Source organism: Pituophis catenifer, unplaced genomic scaffold (genome assembly GCF_029215685.1).
Source record: "Pituophis catenifer annectens isolate HBS135680 unplaced genomic scaffold, rPitCat1.0.hap2 SCAF_98, whole genome shotgun sequence".
NCBI lineage: Eukaryota > Metazoa > Chordata > Lepidosauria > Squamata > Colubridae > Pituophis > Pituophis catenifer.
In genome coordinates, this window is record NW_027256978.1 from 35,243 (window position 1) to 61,777 (window position 26,535).

At 46.7% G+C, this 26,535-nt stretch overlaps 2 protein-coding genes, 1 long non-coding RNA gene and 2 other non-coding genes across 5 annotated transcripts in view; 2 read left to right on the forward strand and 3 right to left on the reverse strand.

Annotated features, from left to right (window-relative positions):
• Positions 1 to 1,026: 1,026 nt before the first annotated feature.
• Positions 1,027 to 2,343, reverse strand: LOC139326721 (uncharacterized). Its single transcript, XM_070956574.1, has one exon. It carries the CDS (start codon positions 2,341 to 2,343, stop codon positions 1,027 to 1,029), a length of 1,317 nt encoding a protein of 438 aa, XP_070812675.1.
• Positions 2,342 to 26,228, reverse strand: LOC139326723 (uncharacterized). The gene is made up of 3 exons (XR_011601473.1): positions 26,212 to 26,228; positions 5,661 to 5,696; positions 2,342 to 2,414 (listed from the first exon to the last, which is right to left on the reverse strand). It is a non-coding gene; the product is annotated as an uncharacterized lncRNA (long non-coding RNA).
• TRNAG-GCC (transfer RNA glycine (anticodon GCC)) lies at positions 3,013 to 3,083 on the reverse strand. Its single transcript has one exon. It is a non-coding gene; the product is annotated as a tRNA-Gly (tRNA).
• On the forward strand, positions 6,068 to 6,139 carry TRNAQ-CUG (transfer RNA glutamine (anticodon CUG)). Its single transcript has one exon. It is a non-coding gene; the product is annotated as a tRNA-Gln (tRNA).
• LOC139326722 (polyunsaturated fatty acid lipoxygenase ALOX15B-like) overlaps positions 19,949 to 26,535 on the forward strand; it is a 46,810-nt gene continuing 40,223 nt past the window's right edge. Inside the window, exon 1 of the mRNA XM_070956575.1 lies at positions 19,949 to 20,134. Coding sequence (XP_070812676.1) covers positions 19,949 to 20,134 — 186 coding nt within the window. The remainder of the gene's footprint in view (positions 20,135 to 26,535) is intronic.

The following is a 26,535-nucleotide window of genomic DNA, read 5'->3' on the forward strand; positions in this document are numbered from 1 at the left end:
TTCAACTCCCAGAATTCCCCAGACAATATGGCTCTTAGGAACCTTGGTAACTTTAAGATGGGGGGACTTCAACTCCCAGAATTCCCCAGCCAACATGGCTGTTAGCAACCTCAGCCACTTTAAGATGGGGGGACTTCAACTCCCAGAATTCCCCAGCCAACATGGCTGTTAGCAACCTCAGCCACTTTTAAGATGGGGGGACTTCAACTCCCAGAATTCCCCAGACAACATGGCTGTTAGCAACCTCACCCACTTTAAGATGCGTAGACTTCAACTCCCAGAATTCCCCAGACAACATGGCCGTTAGCAACCTTGGTAACTTTAAGACGGGGGGACTTCAGTTCCTAGAATTCCCCAGCCAACATGGCTCTTAGGAACCTTAGTAACTTTAAGATGGGGGGACTTCAACTCCCAGAATTCCCCAGACAATATGGCTTTTAGCAACCTCAGCCACTTTAAGATGGGGGGACTTCAACTCCCAGAATTCCCCAGCCAACATGGCTCTTAGGAACCTTGGTAACTTTAAGATGGGTGGATTTCAACTCCCAGAATTCCTCAAACAACATGGCTGTTAGCAAACTTGGTAACGTTTAAGATGGGGGGACTTCAACTCCCAGAATTCCCCAGACAATATGAAGGGTAGCAAACTCAGCCACTTTTAAGATGGGGGGACTTCAACTCCCAGAATTCCTCAGCCAACATGAAGGTCAGCAACTTCAGCTACTTTTAAGCCATGCGGCCTTCAATTCCCAGAATGGCTGGGGAATTCTGGGAGTTGAAGTCCACCCATCTTAAAAGTGGCCAAGATTGTGAAACACTGACTAATCTATGGATTCTCTACCCTAAATTTCTCAACTCTTCACCCCAAAATCAATTTCAAGAATATAATCTGCTGGTTTAATGCTACCCAGAACTCTGGGTACTGTTTTGGGGTGCAACCTGACCACGTCCTGGGCGCAAAGTCTCAATTCAGGCTGGGTCTCCCCAAAATAACCCGCAGCACCACCGCCGGCCTCCTTCCGCTCTTCATATCTTCCCGGCGATGTACATGCAGAGAGCGTCCCGGACGTTCTCCGACCGTGCGGCGGGCTTAATGCGCGTATCGGGCCGCTGCAGGGGCTGTTCGAAGGTGGCGGCCAGCTGCCTGGCCTCCACTTCCCACTTCTCCTCGTAGGCCTCCCCTTTCTCCTCACAGATGTTGTGCAGGACGCAACAGGCCGAGATGAGGCGGGGAAGGTTCTCCACCGCGCAATCGTTGCGTCCCGTCAGGCAGCGCCACCGGCCCTTCAGGCGGCTGAAGGCTTCTTCCAGGGGTTCCTGGCACCGGCTCAACGTGACGTTGAAGGCCTCCTTGGTCTCATCCAGACCTTCCGTGTAGGGCACCATCAACCACGGAAGGAGAGGATAGGCCGGTCCTCCTAAAATGACCCGAGGGACCGATACGCCGTTAATCTCCACAGAACCGGGAGCGAAGAGAGTCCCTTCCTGCCCTTTGGTGAACAAGGTGGACTTGTTGAAGATCTTGGCTTCATGGGTCTTGCCGGGCCACCCCGCGCTCAGATGGGTGAACTTCCCTCGATGGTCCACCAAAGCTTGCAAGGCCATCGAGTAGTAGCCCTTGGTGTTGACGTACTCCGACGCTTGGTGAGGAGGACACAAGATGGGCATGTGGCTGGTGCCCACCACGCCGGCGCAGTTGGGGAAACCCCTCACCTCAAAGCCCTGGACAATATCTGCCAGATTGTTCCCCACGTTCACCGTGGAGCGCATCAACACCCTCTGAATGGCCCGGCACACCTCCAGCACCACCGAGCCGGCGGTGGACCTTCCGACGCCGAATTGGTTGCCTACGTCGCGGTAGCAGACGGAGGTGGCCAGCTTCCAGATGGCGATGGCCACCCGCTTCTCCACGCTCAGCGGGATCCGCATCCGGGTTTTCTGGCGCTGCAAAGCCGGAGACAGCCGGGCGCAAAGGTCCAAGAAGGTCGCCTTGCACATCCTGAAGTTCTGCAACCATTCGCTATCGTCCCAGGTCTCCAGGACCGTCCGGTCCCACCACTCGGTGCTACGCGGCCGAGCCCAGAAGCGTCTTTCCACCGAACGCAGGCGTCCACCGCGCCTGAAACTGGCACTACAGGTCTGTCTGGCCAGGAAGACCTCGTCCTCTTCTGCATCCTCTTCTTCCTCTCCGTCCTCCTCCTCCTCCTCCTCTTCCTTCTCCTCCCCCAGGTCATCGTCTCCGTCCTCCTCTCCTCCTCGCCGCCCTAGAGAGTGCAGGAAGGCCCACCGACGCCGAGAGGCTGCGGCCGAAGAGGCTTCTCCACGGGCTCGTAAATATTCCATCATCAGCGTGCCGGATTGCACCACGTACAACAGAGCGGCGTCCCGCTGGGCAGCATCCATGCTGGACGTCGCTGGAAGAGAAGAAGAGAAATGAGGCTTGAACAAAATGGCCGCCTCTCTCCTTGCAGGGTCCTATGGATGGCTGGGGAATTCTGGGAGTTGAGGTCCCCCCAAGTTATCATCTTTGAACAACATAAACAACTAAAGCATTGTCCTTTCGTCTTTTCCTCTCCTGTAAAAGTCTTGTCTGTCTGTCTGTCTTTCTTTCTTTCTTTCTTTCTTTCTTTCTTTCTTTCTTTCTTTCTTTCTTTCTTTCTTTCTTTCTTTCTTTCTTTCTTTCCCTTTCTTTCTTTTCTTTTTCTTTCTTTCTTTCCTTTCTCTCTCTCTCTCCTTCCTTCCAACCTGGTCTGTCTATCTATCATCTCTCTATCATCTCTACCATCTATCTATCTATCCATCCATTCATCCAGAAGGGGTCGCAAAGCAGAGACGCCTCCACTCTCCCACTCTGGAGAAAACTCCTTGGGGAGCGGGGAGGGGAGGGATTCTTAAGAGATGGGAGGGGGAGGGAGAAAAAGCAACAGGGGCCTCCATTGCAGCAAATGAAACAGTCGTGGCAACCGTGAGACAAGTGACAACATATAGAAGAAGAAGAAAAAAGGAATGCGTTGCATTGGCCGGGAATCGAACCCGGGCCTCCCGCGTGGCAGGCGAGAATTCTACCACTGAACCACCAATGCTCTGTAAAACAGCTGGATTTTCCTCTTCAAATCCTGTGCAGTTGCCACACAAAGAACCAGGCCCGCTGTTGCACCACGAATTCACCGGCAAACCCTTCCTTCCTTCCTTCCTTCCTCCCTCCCTCCAGTCTTCCGTTTTTCCTTTCTCTCTCTCTTTTCTTTTTCCCACTTTCTTTCTTCCCTTTCTTCCTTCCTTCTTTCTTTCCTTTCTTCCTCCCATCCTCCATCCATCCTTCCCTTTTCCTTCTTCCTTTTCTCCCTCTCCTTCCTCCTTCCTCCTGTCTCTTTCCCTCTCCTGCCTTCATTCCTCTTCCTCCTTCTTTCCTCCTATCCTTTCTGTTTCTCTCCTTCCTTCCTTCCCATCATCTTTTCTTTCTTTCTTTTTCTTCCTTCCTTCCTTCCTTCCTCTACCTACCTACCTACTTCTATCTATCTATCTATCATCTATCTATCTATCTATCTATCTATCTATCTATCTATCTATCATCTATCTCTATCTATCTCTACCTACCTATGTCTCTCTCTCTCTCTATCATCTATCTATCTATCTCCACCTACCTATGTCTCTCTTTCTCTCTCTCTATCATCTATCTATCTAGCATCTATCTCTATCTCTACCTACCTATGTCTCTTTCTCTCTCTCTCTCTCTCATCTATCTGTTTGTCTATCTATCTCTACCTACCTATGTCTCTCTTTCTATCATCTATCTATCATCTATCTCTACCTACCTATGTCTCTCTTTCTCTCTCTCTCATCTATGTATCTATGTATCTATGTATCTATCTACCTATCTACCTATCTATCTATCTATCTATCTGTATCTATCTATCTATCTATCTATCTATCTATCTATCTATCTATCATCTATCTATCTATCTATCTATGTATCTATCTATGTATCTATCATCTATCTATCTATCTATCTATCTATCTATCTATCTATCTATCTCTACCTACCTATGTCTCTCTTTCTCTCTCTCTCTCATCTATGTATCTATCTATGTATCTATGTATCTATCTATGTATCTGTCTATCTATCTATCTATCTATCTATCTATCTATCTATCTCTACCTACCTATGTCTCTCTTTCTTTCTCTCTCTCTCTCTCATCTATCTATCATCTATCTCTATCTCTACCTATGTCTCTCTTTCTTTCTCTCTCTCTCTCATCTATCTATCTGTTTGTCTATCTATCTCTACCTACCTATGTCTCTCTTTCTCTCTCTCTCTCATCTATCTATCATCTATCTCTATCTATCTCTACCTACCTATGTCTCTCTTTCTCTCTCTCTCATCTATGTATCTATCTATCTATCTATCTATCTATCTATCTATCTATCTATCTATCTCTACCTACCTATGTCTCTCTTTCTCTCTCTCTCTCATCTATCTATCTATCTATCTATCTGTCTGTCTGTCTGTCTGTCTGTCTGTCTGTCTGTCTTACTTCCTTCTCCACAGTTTGGCCATCCGACCACACTGCCAACATCTGGCAACTTTTTTTTTTCCCAGCATCCTGGAATGAAGTTTTTGAGGCCTGCGAGAACAGAGAGAGAGAGAGAGAGAGAGAGAGAGAGAGAGAGAGAGAGAGAGAGAGAGAACAGCCCCTAGAATTGTAGTTAGAAGAGTCTGAGAGGCCATCTAGCCTAACCCCATCCCCAGACAGTAACCATTAAAGCCCCTTGCAGCAGCCCTACTCAGGATCTTATCCAACTGACTTCTAGGCAGGACCACGCAACCCAACCTCACACTGACTCCCCTTGACACCAGGCTCGCTAATGACTGTCCTTCCTCGCAGGGTTGTTGTAGCACACACCGATTAGAAACTCTTTTCGACTGGATTGCCAGCCGCTATAGATAGCCCATCCTCCCTTCCCTTATTATAGAATGGAATGGAATGGAATGGAATGGAATGGAATAGAATAGAATAGAATAGAATAGAATAGAATAGAATAGAATAGAATAGAATAGAATAGAATAGAATAGAAAATATGGAATGGAATGGAATAGAAAATACGGAATGGAATGGAATGGAATGGAATAGAATAGAATAGAATAGAATAGAAAATATGGAATGGAATGGAATGGAATGGAATAGAATAGAATAGAATAGAATAGAATAGAATAGAATAGAATAGAATAGAATAGAATAGAATAGAATAGAATAGAATAGAATAGAAAACACGGAATGGAATGGATTGGAATAGAATAGAATAACAGTAGAAAATATGGAATAGAATGGAATGGAATCGAATTATTGTCACTTTGAATGTACACTAATCGGCATACGTTTAAGTGAAATTTCGTTGCATGCAGCTCTCCAATATATACTCCATACTATAACAGAATAAAGAAATACAGGTAAATACAGAATAATACAGAATTATGCATACAATACCGAATTATGCAGATAAATACAGAATTATGCACATAATTTAAGATCCTCCTCCCCTCGGGTTTCTGCAATCCCCTTCCTCCGCCGCCATCTCTCCTTTTGCAATTTTCCCCATCCCTCTATTTTTTTTATTTTTATTTTTTTGCAAGGATTGCAAACATAGCCAAGCATAAAACAAACCTTCTGGTTTGTAGAAGTAGATCGATGTTCCAGGACCTGGGAGAAAAAGGAGAAAAGCGAAAAAAAGAAGGGAGAAAGAGAGAGAGAGAAAAAAAAAATCGGAATTATTTCGCCCAAAGAAGAAAAATCAAAAGCAACGCAGTCGAGCCTGGCGATTCAAGGGTTAACCCGACCCGGGGAAAGGGAGGGGGTCGGAAAAGCTGGAGCGAGAAGGAAAGACTCCGCCCACTTCTCCTAAGCAACGGGCCTGACCCCGCCCACGCGTAGAACCTTCTCCATTTGCTCCTCGAATATGGAAAGAACGGGATATGCAAATGAGCAAGGACGCCATTGGCTGGGCGGCCTCCCCGCCTCCCTTTCCGACGGCGGGGGAACGGCGAAGGGCGGTAAAGCTGCGCGTCAGTCACGGTTCCATGGTGTAATGGTGAGCACTCTGGACTCTGAATCCAGCGATCCGAGTTCGAATCTCGGTGGGACCTGATTTTTTTTTATATTTATATTTTGTAAATTTATTTATTTATATATATTTACGACATAACACTATTTATTTAGCATGGCCAAATTCTCCTTCCAATATCCAAAATTGTTTTTCAACCTTGGCACCTTTAAGATGGTGGGACTTCAGCTCCCAGAATTCCCTAGGCGGCCATGTTGGCTGAGGAATTCTGGGAATTGAAGTCCACTCATCTCTCAACTTCCCATGGTTGAAAAACCATGGTTCACAGTAGTGGTTTTTCAACATTGATAACTTTAAGATGGTGGGACTTCAACTCCCAGAATTCCCTAGGCGGCCATGTTGGCTGAGGAATTCTGGGAGTTGAAGTCCCACCATCTTAAAGTCGCCAAGGTGGAAAAACAAGGCTGTGAACCATGGTTTTTCAACCATGGGAACTTGAGAGATGAGTGGACTTCAATTCCCAGAATTCTTCAGCATGGCCACCTAGGGAATTCTGGGAGTTGAAGTCCAACCATGTTAAAAGTCGCCAAGGTTGAAAAACACTACTATTACTTGTTAAAAAAAAAAGCAATTTAAAAATACCCATTAAGATTGAATTTTGCAAAGAACTCTCTTAATTAAGAACCCTCTTAATTAAGATGGTGGGACTTCAACTCCCAGAATTCCCTAGGCAGCCATGTTTTGTTGAGGAATTCTGGGAATTGAAGTCCACTCATCTCTCAACTTCCCATGGTTGAAAAACCATGGTTCACAGCCTTGGTTTTTCAACCTTGGCGACTTTAAGACGGTGGGACTTCAACTCCCAGAATTCCCTAGGCGGCCATGTTGGCTGAGGAATTCTGGGAATTGAAGTCCACTCATCTCTCAACTTCCCATGGTTGAAAAACCATGGTTCACAGCCTTGTTTTTCCACCTTGGCGACTTTAAGATGGTGGGACTTCAACTCCCAGAATTCCCTAGGCAGCCATGTTTTGTTGAGGAATTCTGGGAATTGAAGTCCACCCATCTCTCAACTTCTCATGGTTGAAAAACCATGGTTCACAGCCTTGTTTTTCAACCTTGGCGACTTTAAAATGGTGGGACTTCAACTCCCAGAATTCCCTAGGCGGCCATGTTTTGTTGAGGAATTCTGGGAATTGAAGTCCACTCATCTCTCAACTTCCCATGGTTGAAAAACCATGGTTCACAGTAGTGTTTTTCAACATTGATAACTTTAAGATGGTGGGACTTCAACTCCCAGAATTCCCTAGGCGGCCATGTTTTGTTGAGGAATTCTGGGAATTGAAGTCCGCTCATCTCTCAACTTCCCATGGTTGAAAAACCATGGTTCACAGCCGTCTTTTTCAACCTTGGGGACTTCAACTCCCAGAATTCCCTAGCCAGCCCATGTCAGCTGGGGAATTCTGGGAGATGAAGTCCAACCGTCGTAAAGTTACCAAGGTTGAAAAACAATGGTTTACGGTGTTTTTGAAATAGCTTTTAATATTCTAAGCTAAGTCTCTGGAGCAATGCCCAGGGACCTGCCCACTTATTTTGCCAGTGAACGAGTCATGCATTTTTTTCCCCTCAGGAAAGGTGGCCACCGGGAGATCACGGCATGCTTCACGAGCCGTCAGGGCGATGAGAGGGCGTCACGCTCACGAGAGCAGGTGGACCTGGAGGAAATTCCAGGTGGAGACGGGAATGTTTCCACATGGCAACCTGTGTGACTGTCTCAACCTCAGAGGCGGAGAAATTAGCATTTTCTCAGGCTTGGATCTGATGGGATCCTAGCCATTTGGCCCCGAGTGGGATACGCCATCTCTCCGAAAGTCTCAAAGCTTCATTTTTGTGTTTTATATTTAAAAACTCTCGTTTGAAGTTACAACGGCGCTGAAAAAAAGTGACTTTCGACCAGTCCTCGCACTTATGACCATGGTCACGGCATCAAAAATACAGGTGCTTGTATTTACGACGGTGGCCATGTCGTCCCGGATCATGGGATCATCCTTTCCCAGATGGCTTCGGATGAGCAAAAGTCAAAGGGGAAAGCTGGCTTCGTTTAATGACTGTGTGATTCATTTAACAACCATGGCAAAAAAAAAAAAAAGGGTGTGATTCATTTAACAAGCACCTTGCTTAATAGCAATGGGAATTCTGGATAAATCCTGGAGATGATGAGTGGGCCGGCAAACAAATAGGACCCTCCCAGGGGTGAAATCCAGCAGATTCTAGCAGGTTCTGGCGAACTGGTAGCGGAAATTTTGAGCAGTTCGGAGAACCGGTAGCGGAAATTTTGAGCAGTTCGGAGAACCGGTAGTGGAAATTTTGAGTAGTTCGGAGAACCGGCAAATACCACCTCTGGCTGGCCCCAGAGTGGGGTGGGAATGGAGATTTTGCAATATCCTGCCCCTGCCACGCCCACCAAGCCACGCCCCACCAAGCCACGCCCACAGAACCGGTAGTAAAAAAGAAATGGATTTCACCACGTTGAAGGTTGAAGGCTGCAGCAGGTTCGAGAACCAGGATGTCACAGATCTGGAGGCCACGAAATTTAGGAAGGCCACTCTAGATCCCTTCTATTATCTCGAATTTAACCTCGAATAAAACTCTCCCAAGTTGCTGGGGGAAAAAAAAAATGGAAGAACCTCAAGCTGTGAATGGTTTTTCTCCTCCCCTCTCCTCATAATTAGAATTTATAGCATTTTATTACCGGTCGTTCAAAAATCATATTTCCTGAAAAACACAACGGTTAAACTTTTTAAAGGTGGTCCCCAAAATAATATTAAAAAAGGGGCAAACTAATAGTAAGAATATGTGAAACCCATCACTGCCCCCACAGCCATGAAAATGGTTCTTTGACCCTAGGCTGGCTCCCAGAGTTGGAAAAGATCCCAGAGATCATCTATCCCACCCCTGCTCAGTTTAGGGTCCGCTAAAAGGCGTCCACTGAAGGAGAATTAGCTTCACGAACCCCTTTTGTGAGTCGACACGTTTGAGTTATTATTTTTTTTTCAAAGGAATTCAAATGAGTTCCAGAAAGGAGTTTTTTTAAGAGCTTAGATCCGTGATGGCGAACCTGTGGCACGCGTGGCACAGGTGGCACACGGAGCCATATCAGTGGGCACGCGCGCCGTATCGGTGGGACTTCTGGAAGTTGGCAAATGGGCCGTTTTCGGCCTCTGGGGGGTGGGGAAGGCTGTTTTCGCCCTCCCCAGGCTCCTAGAGAGGCTCTGGAGCCTGGGGAGAGCAAAAAATGGGCCTTCCGGTCCTACTAGAAGTCGGCAAATGGCCCATTTCCAGCCTCTGGAGGGCCTCCGGGGTGGTGGGGAAGGCTGTTTTTGCCCTCCCCAGGCTCCTAGAGAGGCTCTGGAGCCTGGGGAGAGCAAAAAATGGGCCTTCCGGTCCTACTAGAAGTCGGCAAATGGCCCATTTCCAGCCTTTGGAGGGCCTCTGAGGTGGTGGAGAAGGCCGTTTTCGCCCTCCCCAGGCTCCTAGAGAGGCTCTGGAGCCTGGGGAGAGCAAAAAACAGGCCTACCGGGCCCACCTCGTGTGCCAAAAGCAGGGGTAGCGCGGGAGGGTCACACACGCATGCGCGGGAGGGCAGGGCGCATAGAATTATGCGTGTGGGCACGCATGTGTGTGACACCCCCCCGTGCCCCCCCCCCGCTTTTGGCACACGATGGCAAAAAGGTTAGCCATCACTGGCTTAGATGATCATCGTTTTCCTAGATAAAGGGATAGAAATTAAGATACGCTGCTTAAACTAAGATTCACCAAGCAGACAAGCCACCAAACTCAGCTAAGTGTTTTAAATTCCTTCTGGGTTTTCATTTTTTAATATTTTATATAGTTATTGGAAGTTTCCTTATAGGTAGTCCTCAACTTATAACCAACCGTCTGTTTAGTGACTGTTCGAAGTTACAGCAGCCCTGAAAAAAAGAGTGTCTGATGACCAGGTCCTCACATCTACAACATCCCCACAATCACGGGATGAAAATTCAGACGCTTGTCAACTGGTTCGTATTTACGACGGTCGCGGTGGTTCCGGGATCCCCCTTTTTTGGCGACCTTCTGACGAGCAAAGTCCACGGGAAAACCAGATTCGCTTAACAACCGTGGGACTCATTAACTGAACAAGTGCGGCGATTCACTTAACGACGGTGGCAAGAAAGGTCGTAAAGCGGGGTTGAAACTCACTTAACTCACGGTTTCATTGAGCCACAGAAATTCTGGGCTCAATTGTGGTCATAAGTCGAGGACTAGCTGTATAAATTTAAATTTAAATTAAATTAAATTAAATTAAGTTTAAATCCGTGTTTATCAACGTTGGCCGCTTTAAGACTCGTGGACTACAACTCCCAGAATTCCCCAGCCAGCCAACAACTCAGAAACCCATTGCCCAATCCAAATAGGTATTTTGAAGCTAACTTAAAGGGTTTTATTTACAATATTCATCGCCTTAGACCAGGGGTGTCCATCCTTGGCCACTTTAAGATGCGTGGACTTCAACTCCCAGAATTCCCCAGTCATCCATATAAGGTACCTTTCTTCATAGATGGTGGGTATGCACTAAACATAATATATCTTTGACTTCAGCAAAGTAGGGAAAAAAAAGAGCTGGCTGGGGAATTCTGGGAGTTGAAGTCCACCAGTCTTAAAGTGCCAAGGTTGAGAAAAACACCTCTTCATCACAACCTACGAGACGTATTATACGATTCCAACATTCCTTCTTCAGGCCAACGCAGCTTTGCCGCAACCCAGCCGGTGTCACAACAGCGCACACCGAGCTGCCTGTAACGGTGTGACAATTGCACAAGCTGTGTTGTCGCAAGGACCTCTCTTTGACAAAGGAGGGAGCGTGGGATCACTTCCGGTCTTGCAATAGGAATTCATCTATTACCACCTCCTCTGCAATCCTGGGTTGTTTTGTTTTTTTTTAACCTTGTAAGTGTGAACCGCTGCTAAACCACTGGGTCATATGTCAAGGACCACCAAGGTGGAATGTTCTTCGCCCTAATTGCATTTCAGGTTGGCACGCCTTGGAAACCATCTGTAGAAATTGGCTTAAAATCCGTGGCAAAAAGAGAGAGTCATAAACGCAGGTGCAACTCATACTACCCTCCCATACTATACTAGACGACACAGTATCGATGGTAGAGGCCTTCAAATTCCTAGGTTCTACCATATCTCAAGATCTAAAATGGACACCTAAACATCAAAAGCGTCATCAAAAAAGCACAACAAAGAATGTTCTTTCTGTGCCAACTCGGGAAGCTCAAACTGCCCAAGGAGCTGCTGATTCAGTTCTACAGAGGAATTATTGAGTCTGTCATCTGCACCTCCATAACTGTCTGGTTTGGTTCTGCAACCCAACAAGACAGACGCAGACTTCAGAGGATCATTAGAACCGCAGAAAAAAACAATGCTACCAACCTGCCTTCCATGGAGGACCTGTATACTGCAGGAGTCAAAAAGAGGTTCTGTGAAAATATTTACAGACCCCTCGCATCCTGGACATAAACTGTTTCAACTCCTACCCTCAAAACGAGGCTATAGAGCGCTGCGGACCAGAACACCTAGCTAGACACGAGGACAGTTTTTCCCCCGAACGCCATCACTCTGCTAAACAAATAATTCCCTCAACACTGTCAAACTATTCACTAAATCTGCATTACTATTACTATTAATCTTCTCATCGTTCCCACCACCCATCTCCTCCCACTTATGACTGCATGACTGTAACTTTGTTGCTTGGATCCTTACGATTTATATTGATATTGATTGTTTCCTGGTTGCTTATTTGTATCCTATGACTATCATTAAGTGTTGTACCTTATGATTCTTGACGAATGTATCTTTTATGTACACTGAGAGCATATGCAACAAGACAAATTCCTTGTGTGTCCAATCACATTTGGCCAATAAAGAATTCTATTCTATTCTATTCTATTCTATTCTATTCTATTCTATTCTATTCTATTCTATTCTATTCTATTCATACCACCACGCTTAGTGATGGAAACTGTTTCCCACACTGTCGTGTCTTCAAACGGTCACTAAGAGCATGGTCGTAAGTCGAGGACTCTCTCTGCCCATTTTCTGGGCATGTCCTTTTGTCTCTTATTGGAAAACTGTCAGCACTCCAAACTACATTCGTTCTAGTGCTGACATAAGGAGGAGAAGAGGGGGCAGCTGGCAAGAGGATGCTTGACCTTTCACCTACTTATTTTCCCTGAAGATAATATCCCCTAGGGGATGGGATGGGAGGGGGGACATTCCTGGGAGCTGAAGTAGTAGATATGGGGAGAGTGATTTGGAAGATGGCCAATGAGACGCAGAGAATTGGGGAACAGAAAGGGCAGGTTTGGGATCAGGAAGTCAGTGTTGGCTACGACGAAGTCGGGGGGACAGATTGTCGTGCTTAATAAATGAAAGATTTCATCAAAGACTATTTGTTTGGAAATGCAATTTATTTGAGACGACACCGAAACCTGACTGTCAGGTCTGCATTCCTCTTCTGCATTCCCATTCATTTCTCCCCCACCACACTTAAACATGAGCTAGCCGTGTGCGGCGACAGCCAAAAAAGCTAATACGATCCTTGGTTGTATAAATCACGGGAAGGATTAGTCCCACTTTGTAAAGCCTTAGTAAGGTCACACTTGGAATCCTGCATCCAGTTTTGGTCCCCACATTACCAAAAAAAAAAAAAAATGTTGAGACTTTGGAAAAAGTGCAAAGAAGAGCAAGAAAGATGATTAGGGAGACTGGAGGCTAAAACATACAATGAACGGTTGCAGGAACTGGGCATGGCTAGTCTAGTGAAGAGAAGGACCAGGGGAGACAGGATAGCCATCTTCCAATATTTGAGGGGCTGCCCCAGAGAGGAGGAAGGGGGTCAAGCTATTTTCCAAAGCACCCGAAGGCCAGACAAGGAATAATGGATGGAAACTGAGCAAGGAGAAATTCAACTTAGAAATAAGGAGGAATTTTCTGACAGGGAGAACCATCAACCGATGGAACAGAAGTTGCCTTCGGAAGTTGTGAGAGCTTCATCCCTGGAGACTTTCAAGAAGAGACTGGACAGATCTGTCAGAAATGGTGTAGGGTCTCCTGCTTGGATGGGCGGGGGGGGGGGGGTTGGACTAGATGACCTCCAAGGTCCCTTCCAATTCCGTCATTAAGAAACAACGGATGGGAACTCACCAAGGAGAGAAGCAACCTGAACCAGGGGGAACAGAAGTTGTGGATGCTCCATCCCTGGAGTCCGAAAGGTGCTTTTTTAAAGAGGCCGCTGGACTTTCTGGTTATTCTTTGAAGACGTTTTGCTTCTCATGTGAGAAGCTTCTGCCAGGTAAGTGCAGGGCGCGCATGGAGGCTCGTGGGGGGGACGAAAAACGGGCCTACTGGAAGGATTGGAAGTCTGAAAATGGGCCGTTTCTCTCCTCTGGAGGGCCTCCGGAGCCCAGGGGAGGCTGTTTTCGCCCTCCTGGAGGCTCCAGAAAAGCCTTTGGAGCCTGGGGAGGGCAAAATCAATCCCTCTGTGTTGCAGGAGGCCGAGTAGGCCACGCCTCCATGGCCACACCCACCCAGCAACCGGGCAGCAGTCCCACCTCTGGGTTGGACTAGAAGACTTCCTAGATCCCTTTCAACTCTGTTAATCAAAACAGATTGGCACAAGGTGTCCATTTTGTTTTTTTGAGAAGGTGCCATGTTTGGCTCAAGCCAGCCAGATCGTGCCCCAGGCTCAGAAGGAAGACGTGACTGCCATAGCTGTCCAAACTTTGAAGTCACCGGTCAATTTGGAGATGTTTCGTGAGATAAACTATGCCAGCCATTCTGAGCAGCTCCCAAATGGAAGAGTGCTGAGTCAGAGAGTCAGCCTGGCGAGAATTTCACCCTGTCTTCACCACCATTTCCTGTCCTGTCCTGTCCTGTCCTGTCCCAAAGAAATTCCGGGTGGCCAGACCAGAGTCAGAATCAGAATAGAGTTGGAAGGGACCTTGGAGGTCTTCTAGTCCAGCCTCCTAGACCCCTGATGGTGAACCTATGGCACATGTGCCACAGGTGGCATGCATAGCCATATTGGTGGGCACGCGAGCTCAGCTCCGGCACGAATGCACGTGCCAGCCAGCTGATTTTCGGGCCTTCTGGGCCCACCAGAAGTAGAGAAACAGGCTGTTTCCTGCCTCCGGAGGGCCTTGATGGGGTCGGGTGGGGAAGGCCTGTTTTTCTGTCTCCCAAGAGCCTTTCTAGGAGTCTGGGGAGGGCGAAAACGGCCTTCCCAACCTCCCCGGAGGTCATCTGGAGGCCGAAAATGGCCTTCCCAACCCCCCCCCCCCCGGAGGCTGATTTTCGGGCCTTCTGGGCCCACCAGAAGTAGGGAAACAGGCTGTTTCCTGCCTCTGGAGGGCCTTGGGGGGTGGGGTGGGGAAGGCCTGTTTTTCTGTCTCCCAAGAGCCTTTCTAGGAATCTGGGGAGGGCGAAAACGGCCTTCCCAACCCCTCCGGAGGCCCTCCGGAGGCCAGAAATGGTCCATTTGCCAACTTCTGGTGGGACCAGAAGGCCTGTTTTTTGCTGTCCCCAGCCTCCAGAGCCTTTCTAGGAGCCTGGGGAGAGCGAAAACGGCCGTTTCCAACCCCCTGGAGGCCCTCCAGAGGCCAGGAACGGCCCGTTTGCCAACTTCCGTTTGCGGGACCCCCACCCCCCGCGCCCGGTCCTGGCACGCGATGGCAAAAAGGTTAGCCATCAGTGCCCTAGACCATTTTAGAATTCGAATAGAATAGAGCCGGAAGGGACCTTGGAGGTCTTCTAGTCCAGCCCCCCCCCACCCGCTCAAACAGGATGAACTGAGGGAAGGGACTACTAGCGTGGTGTCCAAGATGCTATTCCGGGGACTTAACGATGACAATTTGTGAGCAGAATTTCTGTCCTGTTGAACAAAGAGGTTGCTAAGTGAGTTACGCCCGATTCGATGAGCTTTTTGGGTTCGCTTCTTCAGCAAATCCCTGCAAGTTCTTAAGTGAATCGGGCGGTCCTTAAACAAACCCAGCTTCCCCCATTATCGGAAGCCGGCTAGAAAAGTCTCAGAGGGTGATCCCAGGAGGCCGCCAATCTGTTTTTAAATCTACGCCACCCAAATTTGGATCCCACAGGACCTCACAGGAGTGCTGTGGTGATTTTAAGCGTGAAGAAGACTCGTCGTAAGTCACCTTTTTCGTTGCTAAGGTCGCTAAGCGAGGACTGCCTGCCCAAAAGAGGAGCAGAACAAAGGAAGTGAGAAACCAGTTTATTTCTGATTGGTTGGTTTTTGTTTTTTTTCTTTAGAGGAAAGAGAACACGTTGAGGTTTTCACATCGATGTTTTCCAAGCTCGGCGGACAAACAACGAGACTCGTGACTTCGCCGTGCCCACAAAAGCTCCTTCTTTCCTTGATATTATTACTCAATTAAACAAATTAAATCCGATCACAGGACAGGTGGCAGAACAGGCTGAATGGATGTGGCATCCGTGGGACAATTAAAGACGATTATTTATGATTTGCTGTGAACAATTGAAAAGGCAATAATGCTTTGAGGCCAGAGGTGAGCCATAGCACTTGTTCAACTTCTTTTTTAAAAAGTTTATATTTATATATATATATATATATATATGTAAGTCTTTGGTTATTCGGGTTTTCTCCCGCGTAAAATTGGAGGTGTCTTGGCAACGTTTCGACGAAGTCTCATTCGTCATCTTCAGGCTGGTGTTTTCGGCTTCGTGCTTCTAGGAGCAATGTGTGTGATCGCAGCTGTTTTTTCCTTTTAACTGCCAGTGGGGGTGTGAACTGATTGGGTGGGAGCTTGGCTGTGTTCTGATATATATAATATAATTTATATATATATATAATTTATTTATATATTTTCAATTAACATACGTATGTCCTTTGTGAACAGTGTAAGGACTGGGTCAGTTTCTTACATAATAATATATAACATATAATAACAACAATAATATTGGGTAATATTGATGATGATAACAACAACAATAATAATAATACACTGTTTTCCCGAAAATAGGATCCAACCGGAAAATAAGTCCTAGCATGATTTTTCAGGATGCTCGTAATACAAGCCCTACCTCCAAAATAATCCCCAGTTAAGATTGTCAGCCAGATGGGTGCATTTAGTACCGTATTTCCCCCAAAATGAGACCTAACCAGAAAATAAGCCCTAATGCGTCTTTTGGAGCAAAAATTAATATAAGACCCGGTGTTATTTTCGGGGAAACATGGTCATCATCATCATCATCATCATCATCATCATCATCATCATCATCATCCTATGAAACGCAAAACTGGGATATCAAATCTCAAGCCAACATGGCAAGATAAACCATCTACTATACACGGATGACTTAAAAATGCATGCGAAAAGCCCCACTGAACTGAAATCAATACTCAACACAGTTCAACTGTTCAGCCGCGACATCAAAATGAACTTTGGACTTGAAAAATGTGCTATATTATCCATGCAGCAAGGAAAAATGGGAAAAAAAAAATAGAAGGAATAGAACAGGGAAATGGAAACACAGTAAAAGCGTTAGCAAAGGAATGATGGTTACAAATACCTAGGCATATTGGAAGCAGATAACATCTTGAATGGAAAAGTCAAAGAGTCAACGCAAAAGGAATACATCAGGAGAATCCGCAAAATATTAAAATCAAAGCTGAATGCTGGAAACATAATTAGAGGCATTCATACATGGGCAGTTCCAGGGATATGCTACTCGGCTGGAATCATCAACTGGACTTGGGCTGAACTGGAAAACTTGGACCGGAAAACGCACAAACTTTTGAATATATACTACGCTTTACACCCATGAAGTGACATCGATAGATTGTATGTACCTGCCCAGAAAAATAGGGAGCAGAGGACTATTGCAAATCCATCAAACTGTAGAGGAAGAAAAACGAAGTTTGAAGGATTACGTGAACCAAAGTACAGAAAAATTGCTGCAGGCTGTGAAAACGGAGAAGATTATAAAAACAACGGAAACAAAAGGCAGAATATAAGGAAAAACAGACGGATGACAGATTAAACGGATGGAAAACCAAAGCTTTGCATGGACAGCGCTTGAAAAACATTGAAGGAAAATGCGATGACAACTTGACAGGGGCATGGCTTAAGAGGGGAACCATCGAGAAAGAAATGGAAGGTTTAATACCGGCTGCTCAAGAACAAACACTACAAACTAATGCCACGAAAGCAAAGATACAAAAATCCACCGACAATCCAAACTGCCCACTTTGCAACAACAAAGTCGAAACTGTTTCACATTTAATATGTGAATGCAGCAAAATCACACAAACTGATTACAAAGCTAGACACGACCGAGTTGCTAAATTAATCCACTGGTCATTATGTAAAAAATACAACTTTCCTGTATCCAAAAAGTCATGGGAACATAAAATGGAAAAAGTTGTTGAAAATAAGAAGGTGAAGATCTTGTGGGGCTTTCGAATACAGATGGATCGTCATTTGAAACTCAACACACCAGATATCCCAGTTGTCGAAAACCTGAAGGGTACAATTTATTGATATAGCTGTACCAAGGAGATGCCAGAGTCAAAGAAAAAAGAACTGGAAAAAAAATCATGAAATATGGCCATCGAAACTACGTGATTATGGATGAAGCAGGTAACAGTGATACCCATTGTCATCGGGGCACTTGGCACCATGTCCAAGAATTTTACAAAACACATCAAGAAGAACGGAACGGAACGGAATAGAATAGAAAATATGGAATGGAATGGAATAGAATGGAACATAACAACATAACATAACATAACATAACATAACATAACAGAACAGAACAGAACAGAACAGAACAGAACAGAACAGAACAGAACAGAACAGAATAGAATACCAGTAGAAAATATGGAATGGAACGGAACAAAACAGAACAAAATGGAACGGAACAGAACAGAACAGAACAGAACAGAAAAGAAAAGAACAGAACAGAAAATATGGAACGGAATGGAACGGAATGGAACGGAACAGAACGGAACAGAACAGAATACAATACCGGTAGAAAATATGGAATGGAATGGAGTGGAATGGAATGGAACGGAACGGAACGGAATGGAATGGAACAAAACGGAACAGAACAGAACAGAACAGAACAGAACAGAACAGAAAAGAAAAGAAAAGAAAAGAAAAGAAAAGAAAAGAATAGAAAATATGGAATGGAATGGAATGGAACGGAACGAAACCGGACAGAATTAAATTACTATGTTATCAGGACTAGGGGGCCCCAAAAGCCGATGGAGATTTTACGATGCCTCCCTTATTGTGGTTAATATCATCCTGACCTGTTTTGTGTGTCTTTCTAGGATTACTGTATTATTTTAAATTGTGACTGGTTTTTTTTTTTAAAAAAAGTATTGATTGCTCTTTTTAAACCGAGCCTTGTACACTACCCAGAGTCCCTTTCTTGTGAGATGAGTGGCCATTTTTATTTTTTTTAGGGATAGATACAGATAGTTCTCAACTTACGACCATAAATGGAGCCCCGCAATTCCGCGTGCTAAGTGAATTTTGCCCCGTTTTACGACCTTCCTTGCCACGTCCGTTGAGTTACAAACCCGCTCGTCGAGCGAATCCGGCTTCCTCCTGGTCAGAAAGTCGCCAAAGGAAATCGCTTCGTGACTCCCAGGGGACGCTGCAACCGTCATAAAGGAGAGTCCGTTGCCAAGCATCTGAATTTGGATCGTGTTGACCAAGGGGAAGTTGCAATGGTCGTAAGTCTGCAAAATGGCCGCAAGTCACACAGTGGTGGGATTCAGCCGGTTCGCACCTCTTCGGGAGAACCGGTTGTTAACTTTCTGAGCAGTTTGGCAAACTGGTTGTTGGAAGAAATCATTAGGGCAGAGAACCAGTTGTTAAATTACTTGAATCCCACCACTGAAGTCACATCGTCAGCGCCATTGTAACTTTGAATGACTTAGTGACTATTCAGTCACTAAGCGGACAATTGTAAGTTGAGGGTTACACCCGTATTCCCTTCCTCGCCTGTCCATCTATCTGTTTTCCTTCAACCTTGTAGGTTGTCTCGGATGGATCTCTACTCATCGACATCTCCTTGCTCATGCGCTGATGTCACAGGTGGTATTCAGCCGGTTCAGACCGGTTCGGGTGAATCGGTACTGGCCACTTGCCCACTCACCCGGTCGAAAATCCCATCCTATATTGCTAGGTGTGGTGTGGTGCGTGCGGTTTTCGACACAGCACGCACTCGGGGACGGCCCTCATGAGCGAATTGCCGTGTTGTTTGATGTCGCACGCATGCGTGGGTGGGTGGCGTGCGCGAGCAAATTGCCGTGTTTTGTGACACCACATGCATGTGGGGATGGTGCGCATTCACATTTCCGGTGCTGGCTGAAACGGTTACTACAGTATACGAAGCCCACCTCTGTTTGATGTCCTGACCTACCATGGAGACAGAAGTGGCCCACCTAATTTTCCTCTTCCGGGTCGCAGAGTTTTCCTCCGGTGAGGAAAAGAAAGATCTCAGTTAGGCTCCTGGGCCAAGGTTTATGGGAGAAGAAGAAGAAGAAGAAGAGAGGGGGGGAGGAAGAACTAGAGAGGAGGAGGAGCAAGAGAAGGAGGAGGAGGAGGACAGCTCATCTTCTGAGTTGGCTTGGAGGCATCTGGGTGTAACTCACAAGTGGAGAATAGCCGGTTCGGAAGCAATTCATTTCTTCTCAATCTATCCTCACCCTTGAGAGGCACGTTCTTCTCTTCTTCTTCTTCTTCTTCTTCTTCTTTTTCTTCTTCTTCTTCTTCTTCTCCTCGATCCCATCACCAGGATGGACCAGAACGGATCTTCTCAGAACCAGCCTGAGGAACCGGTGATCTACAAGGTTGAAGTGACTACGGGGCATGGCCTTTTAACCGGGACTTTCGACCTGATCTCCATCGCCTTGGTGGGCACCAACGGAGAAAGCCCCAAGATGTATCTGAATCAGTTTGGGATGACCTGCTGTCAAGGATCGGTAAGATTTGGGTTCGAGTCCCAAGAGGAAAGAAGTTGGGAGATGGTAGCTTAGCTCTTGGAATAGATCCAGAGAGACAGAAGAAGAGAACAACAGAGTTGGAAGGGATCTTGGAGGCTGTTCCAACCCTTAGTCAACCCCTACTATCTCAGAATAGATCAGAATAGAATAGAGCCAGAAGGGGACTTCGGAGGCCTCCTAATCCAGCCTTCTGCTCAAGCAGGAGAGCCTATTACCCTCTCAGATGCATTTCCAACAAATGGCTGGCTAATCTTGTCTTCAAAGCCTCCAGTGATGGAGAACCCACAACTTCTGGTGGCAAGAGGTTCCTCTGGTTAATTGTTCTCCGTGTCAGGAATTTTCTCCTTAATTCCAGGTTGCTTCTCTCCTTGGTTAGTTTCCACCCGTTGCTTCTTGTCCTGCCTTCAGGTGCTTTGGAGAATAGCTTGACTCCCTCTTCTTTTGGGGCAGCCCAATGAGATGCTATCATCTCATCCCTGTTCCTTCTTTCCATCACACTGGAGAAGACGAGGATATTGTAGGTGTGGTGTCCCCACATCTCACGGTCCTCTTCTTCGCCGAGCTGGTTGAGATGATTTTAGTCTTCGACTTAGACTAACTTTATTGTCACTCTGAATGTCCACGAATCGGCGTACATTAAAATGAAATTTCGTTGCCTACAGCTTCCAAAGGGTCTCCCTCTCTAATAAGACACGACACAGATATGGCAAAATAAATAAATACAGACAGAATTATGCCCGCATACCGTATTTTTCGGAGTATAAGACACACCTTTTTCCCGCCGAAAAGGGGGTGAAAATTTAGGTGTGTTTTACACACCGAATGTAGCCCCGCCCACCCACTGGCCCCCACCCTTTGGCCTCTGCCTCGCAGCAGTTACCTCCTTGCAAGCAAACAGCAAGAAAAAAACAGCTCCTTTTAGCTTCAGCACAGCCTACTTAGCACAAGTTGATCGGATCGGCTTCCCGACTCTCAGCTGATTTGCTCTCATCTGTTTTGCACAGGGCTCTCCTGCTTGCTGCAAAGAGATAAATTGCTGGGAGCAGATTTTTTCTTTCCTCCTTGTGCTAATCAAGCTAGGCTGAAAACGAAACTGAAAGTAAAGCAGGCTGTTTGCTGTTTGCTGCAAAGAGGCAAAATTGCTCAGAGGCAGAAGCAGAGGCAGATTTCTTTTTCTTCTTTTCCTCACCAAAAATGGTAGGTGCGTCTTATACTCCAGTGCGTCAGTGGTGGGTTCCTCCCGGTTCGGCCTGGTTCTGCCGAGCCGGTAGCGGTGATAATATGACATCACCGAACTGGTTCTGCCCTCCCCGCCCCCCCCCGCATTATTCTTACTTTTTATTTGGCCCCACCCCCAATCTATTGCTGCCTCCTGAGTCCCAGCTGATGGTTAGAGGGAAAACAACTGTTTAAACTCTTGCCGCGGGGCTTCAAAGGGCCGCCCTACAGCTGATCAGTGTTAAAAGAAAACAAACGAGTAGACCAGTGCCTGCAAAAATAAATGGGGAGACCAGTGCCTGCAACAATACATGAGTAGATCAGTGCCTGCAAAAATAAATGGGTAGAGCGGTACAGCTCTGCAAGTAGTTAAAAGCCTGGTAGACTAGTACCTCTGCTAAATCCTAAATAATTGTCACATGACCATCAAGCCACGCCCACAAAATAAGCCACGCCCACAGAACCGGTAGTAAAAAAATTTAGAACCCATCCCTGCGGTGCGTCTTATACTCCGAAAAATACGGTATGTTATATGACCCAGAGAAACAACACTGTTTTAAGTCTGGATGTATAATGGAGGAACTAAAGATGGTGGACTTACTAACTAGACCTCACCTGACTTGGGACTTCATGCTTCTTCTGAACGTCGTGGAGCTTTCTGAAGCGATCTCGACTTGGGTTGGACCCCTCCATGGATCTGAGGGGTCTTGCAGTTGGACCAACGGAGGAACCTCTGCATTTTGGGGGTGGGGGAGGGGCTTTCTGGGATTGCCCCTCCCCCCGCTAGATATTGACAGATCCATTTCTCAAGTGTCGGGACTGCTGGGGGAATTGACTCCCCCCAGAGGTGGAATCCTAGGATTTGAATCCGATCCCTTTATTGCCGATTTTTAAAATTGTGAGCGCGACTGGCACACATTAAAAATGAAATTCTGTTGCCTGCTCTCAAAAGGAAGGATATATCTACCTGTACACATACATAACACACATATACACATACTCTATACATACATACATACATACATACATACATACATACATACATACATACACTTACACCCATCCCTCCCTCCCTCCATACCTACATACATAGAGTATCTACATACATACGTATACTTTAGTGGGGGGTTGCTCCCGGTTCGGTCCGATTCTGTAGAACCGATAGTAAAACCGGCGGGAGGCTCCGCCGATCCACCACGACGTCATCATGGGTGATCTGCGCATGCGCAGAAGCTTCTATGCATGTGCAGAAGCGTTCGCGCTCCTGTTGCGAACCGGTAGTAAAGGTAAGTAGAACCCACCCCTGATATACTTACACCCATACCTCCCTCCCTCCCTCCATACAGACATATACCAGTATATGTATATATATATATCATATTTACACCCATCTCTCCATACCTCCATATCTCCATACTCCAAACCTACATACTCCATACCTACATATTCCATACCTGCATACCTCCATTTTCCTCCATATTCCATACCTCCATACTCCATACAACCATACCTCCATACCTCCATACTCCATACCTCCATATTCCATCCCTCCATACCTTCATACTCCTCCATTTTCCATACCTCCATTCTCCATACCGTCATACCTTCATACCTCCATACTCCATACCTCCATTCTATTCTATATTCCATACCTCCATTCTCCATACAAACATACCTCCATACCTCCATACTCCATACATCCATATTCCATCCCTCCATCCCTTCATACTCCTCCATTTTCCATACCTCCATTCTCCATACTGTCATACCTTCATACCTCCATACCTCCATACTCCATACCTCCATTCTCCTCCATATTCCATACCTCCATACTCCATACAAACATACCTCCATACCTCCATACTCCATACATCCATATTCCATCCCTCCATACCTTCATACTCCTCCATATTCCATACCTCCATACTCCATACAAACATACCTCCATACCTCCATTCTCCATACATCCATATTCCATCCCTCCATACCTTCATACTCCTCCATTTTCCATACCTCCATTCTTCATACTGTCATACCTTCATACCTCCATACTCCATACCACCAAACCTACATATTCCATACCTACATATTTCATACCTCCACACCTCCATTCTCCTCCATATTCCATATCTCCATACTCCATACAACCATACCTCCATACCTCCATACTCTATACCTCCATATTCCATACCTCCATACTTCCATACTCCTCCATACCTCCATACTCCTCCATTTTCCATACCTCCATACTCCTTACAACCATAACTCCATACCTCCATATTCCATACCTCCATTCTCCTCCATATTCCATACCTCCATACACTATATCACCATACCTCCATACCTCCATACCACCATACCTCCATACTTCCAAGCCTCCGTACCTCCATACTCCATACCTCCATACCTTCATACCTTCATAACCTCATACCTCCATCCTCCATACCACCATACCTACATATTTCATACCTCCATACCTCCATTCTCCTCCATATTCCATACCTCCACACCTCCATTCTCCTCCGTATTCCATATCTCCATACTCCATACAACCATACCTCCATACCTCCATACTCCATACCTCCATATTCCATACCTCCATTCTCCTCCATATTCCATACCTCCATACACTATATCACCATACCTCCATACCTCCATACCATCATACCTCCATACTTCCAAGCTTCCGTACCTCCATACTCCATACCTCCATACTCCATACCCTCATACCCTCATACCTCCATCCTCCATCCTCCATACCACCATAACATCATATTCCATTACTCCATACCTCCATACTCCCTACCTCCATTTTAAATAAATAGTGGAAGGAGGAAGCTTTGAGATGGAAAAGATAGTTGGCCAAACTGAAGCCCTCTGTGGAACCCACCATGCATCTGGGATCCTTTTCAGACAATGCAAGAAGTTGTAAGGTCCCTTAAGGACCACCAAGTTCTCCGATGGCAACCACGTCCAAGTGAAAACCTCTTTGGAGCGAGGTTCACCTTATCTCCTCTTCCCAACTTTGTTGTCCACCTGAATCCTTCCTGGCTGTGAAGGAATTCTGGACAGAAGTGACCAGAAGTAACAGCTCGGTCATCCATCCGAAATATTGATGGGTTATTCCTTAACACCCCTCCCTCTGTATCTCTCTCCCCCCCTCTCCCCCTCTCTCTCCGCCTCTTCCCTCTCCCTCTGTATCTCTCTCTCCCCTCTTTCCTTCTCTTTCTCCCCCTCCCTCTGTATCTCTCTCTCCCCTCTTTCCTTCTCTTTCTCCCCCTCCCTCTGTATCTCTCTCTCCCCCCTCTCCCTCTCTTTCTCCCCCTCTCCCTTTCTCCCCCTCTCTCTATCTCTCTGTGTGTCTCTCTCTTCCCCCTCTCTTCCCCTTTCCCCCTCCTTCTGTATCTCTCTCTCCCCCTCTCCCCCTCTCTCTCTCCCCCTCTTTCTCCCTCCCTCTGTATCTCTCTTCCCCTTTCCCCCTCCCTCTGTATCTCTCTCTCCCCCTCTCCCTCTCTCTCTCTCCCTCTCTTTCCCCCTCCCTCTGTATCTCTCTTCCCCTTTCCCCCTCCCTCTGTATCTCTCTCTCCCCCTCTCCCTCTCTCCCCCCTCTTTCCCCCTCCCTCTGTATCTCTCTCCCCCCTTTCCCTCTCTTTCTCCCCTTCTCCCTTTCTCCCCCTCTCTCTATCTCTCTGTTTGTCTCTCTCTCCCCCCTCTCCCTCCCTCTCTCTCCCCCTCTTTCTCCCTCCCTCTGTATCTCTCTTCCCCTTTCCCCCTCCCTCTGTATCTCTCTCTCCCCCTCTCCCTCTCTCTCTCTCCCTCTCTTTCCCCCTCCCTCTGTATCTCTCTCTCCCCTCTTTCCTTCTCTTTCTCCCCCTCCCTCTGTATCTCTCTCTCCCCGCTCTCCCTCTCTTTATTCCCCTCTCCCTTTCTCCCCCTCTCTCTGTATCTCTCTATGTCTCTCTCTCCCCGTCTTTTCCCCCTTTCCCCCTCCTTCTCCCTCTCTCTCTCCCCCTCTTTCCCCCTTCCTCTATATCTCTCTCTCCCCCCTCTCCATCTCTTTATTCCCCTCTCCCTTTCTCCCCCTCTCTCTATCTCTCTGTGTGTCTCTCTCTCCCTCTCTCTCTCCCCCTTTCCCCCTCCTTCTGTATCTCTCTCTCCCCCTTTCCCTGTCTTTCTCCCCCTCTCTCTGTATCTCTCTGTGTCTCTCTCTCTTCCCCCCTCTCTCCCCCTCTTTCCCCCTCCCTCTGTATCTCTCTCCCCTCCCTCTTTTTATCCCCCTCTCCTTTTCTCCCCCTCTCTCTGTATCTCTCTATGTCTCTCTCTCCCCATCTTTTCCCCTTTCCCCCTCCCTCTGTATCTCTCTCCCCTCCCTCTTTTTATCCCCCTCTCCTTTTCTCCCCCTCTCTCTGTATCTCTCTATGTCTCTCTCTCCCCATCTTTTCCCCTTTCCCCCTCCCTCTGTATCTCTCTCTCCCCCCTCTCCCTCTCTTTATTCCCCTCTCCCTTTCTCCCCAATCTCTCTGTATCTCTCAGATTTCCAAGGCCAGCGACGAGTGACTGGGAGGGGAGTCGCCAATCAGTGATGGTACAGGAAGCTTCAGTGGAGAACCCAAAGAGCCACATGCGGCTCCGGAGCCGTAGGTTGCTGACACCTGGGTTAACCATACAACAACGAATTAGGTTACAAGAGATTGTCACTGGGCAAGTGATTGACAGCTAGGATAGTTCTTCCTTCCACCAGAATGAAGCGGGCAGGTGTAGGTGTCGGATCAATGCCTAGAAACTGGAAACGCCTCGAATGACATTATGTAAATTGATGTGGTGAACGGTTGACTTACCAAATAATTCATTCTGGGTGGGGTTTTTGGTCTTCTCTGTCCACTGTTGTTCCAAAGAATATTTGGCCAGCTGTGGCTGGTTTATCGGCCATCTTTCTTTAATTCTAGGTGCTGCATCATAATAGTTTTACTCTTCTGGAAGATGAGGTGGAACATTTAGCTGGCTGGACAGAGTGTATGTGTGTAGAATCTGGTCCTGGAATCCACCTCGCGTGGTCTTCAAGGAAGTTCAGCACCTTCCCGTCCCCTTTCCTCCTCTTCCTCCTCCTCCTCCTCTTCCTCCATCCTTTCTCCTCCTCCATCCCTTCTCCTTCTCTTTCTCCT

Excerpts from the sequence above, each read along its gene's own strand:
- LOC139326721 (XM_070956574.1), bottom strand. The coding sequence starts at position 2,343 with ATGGAATATTTACGAGCCCGTGGAGAAGCCTCTTCGGCCGCAGCCTCT.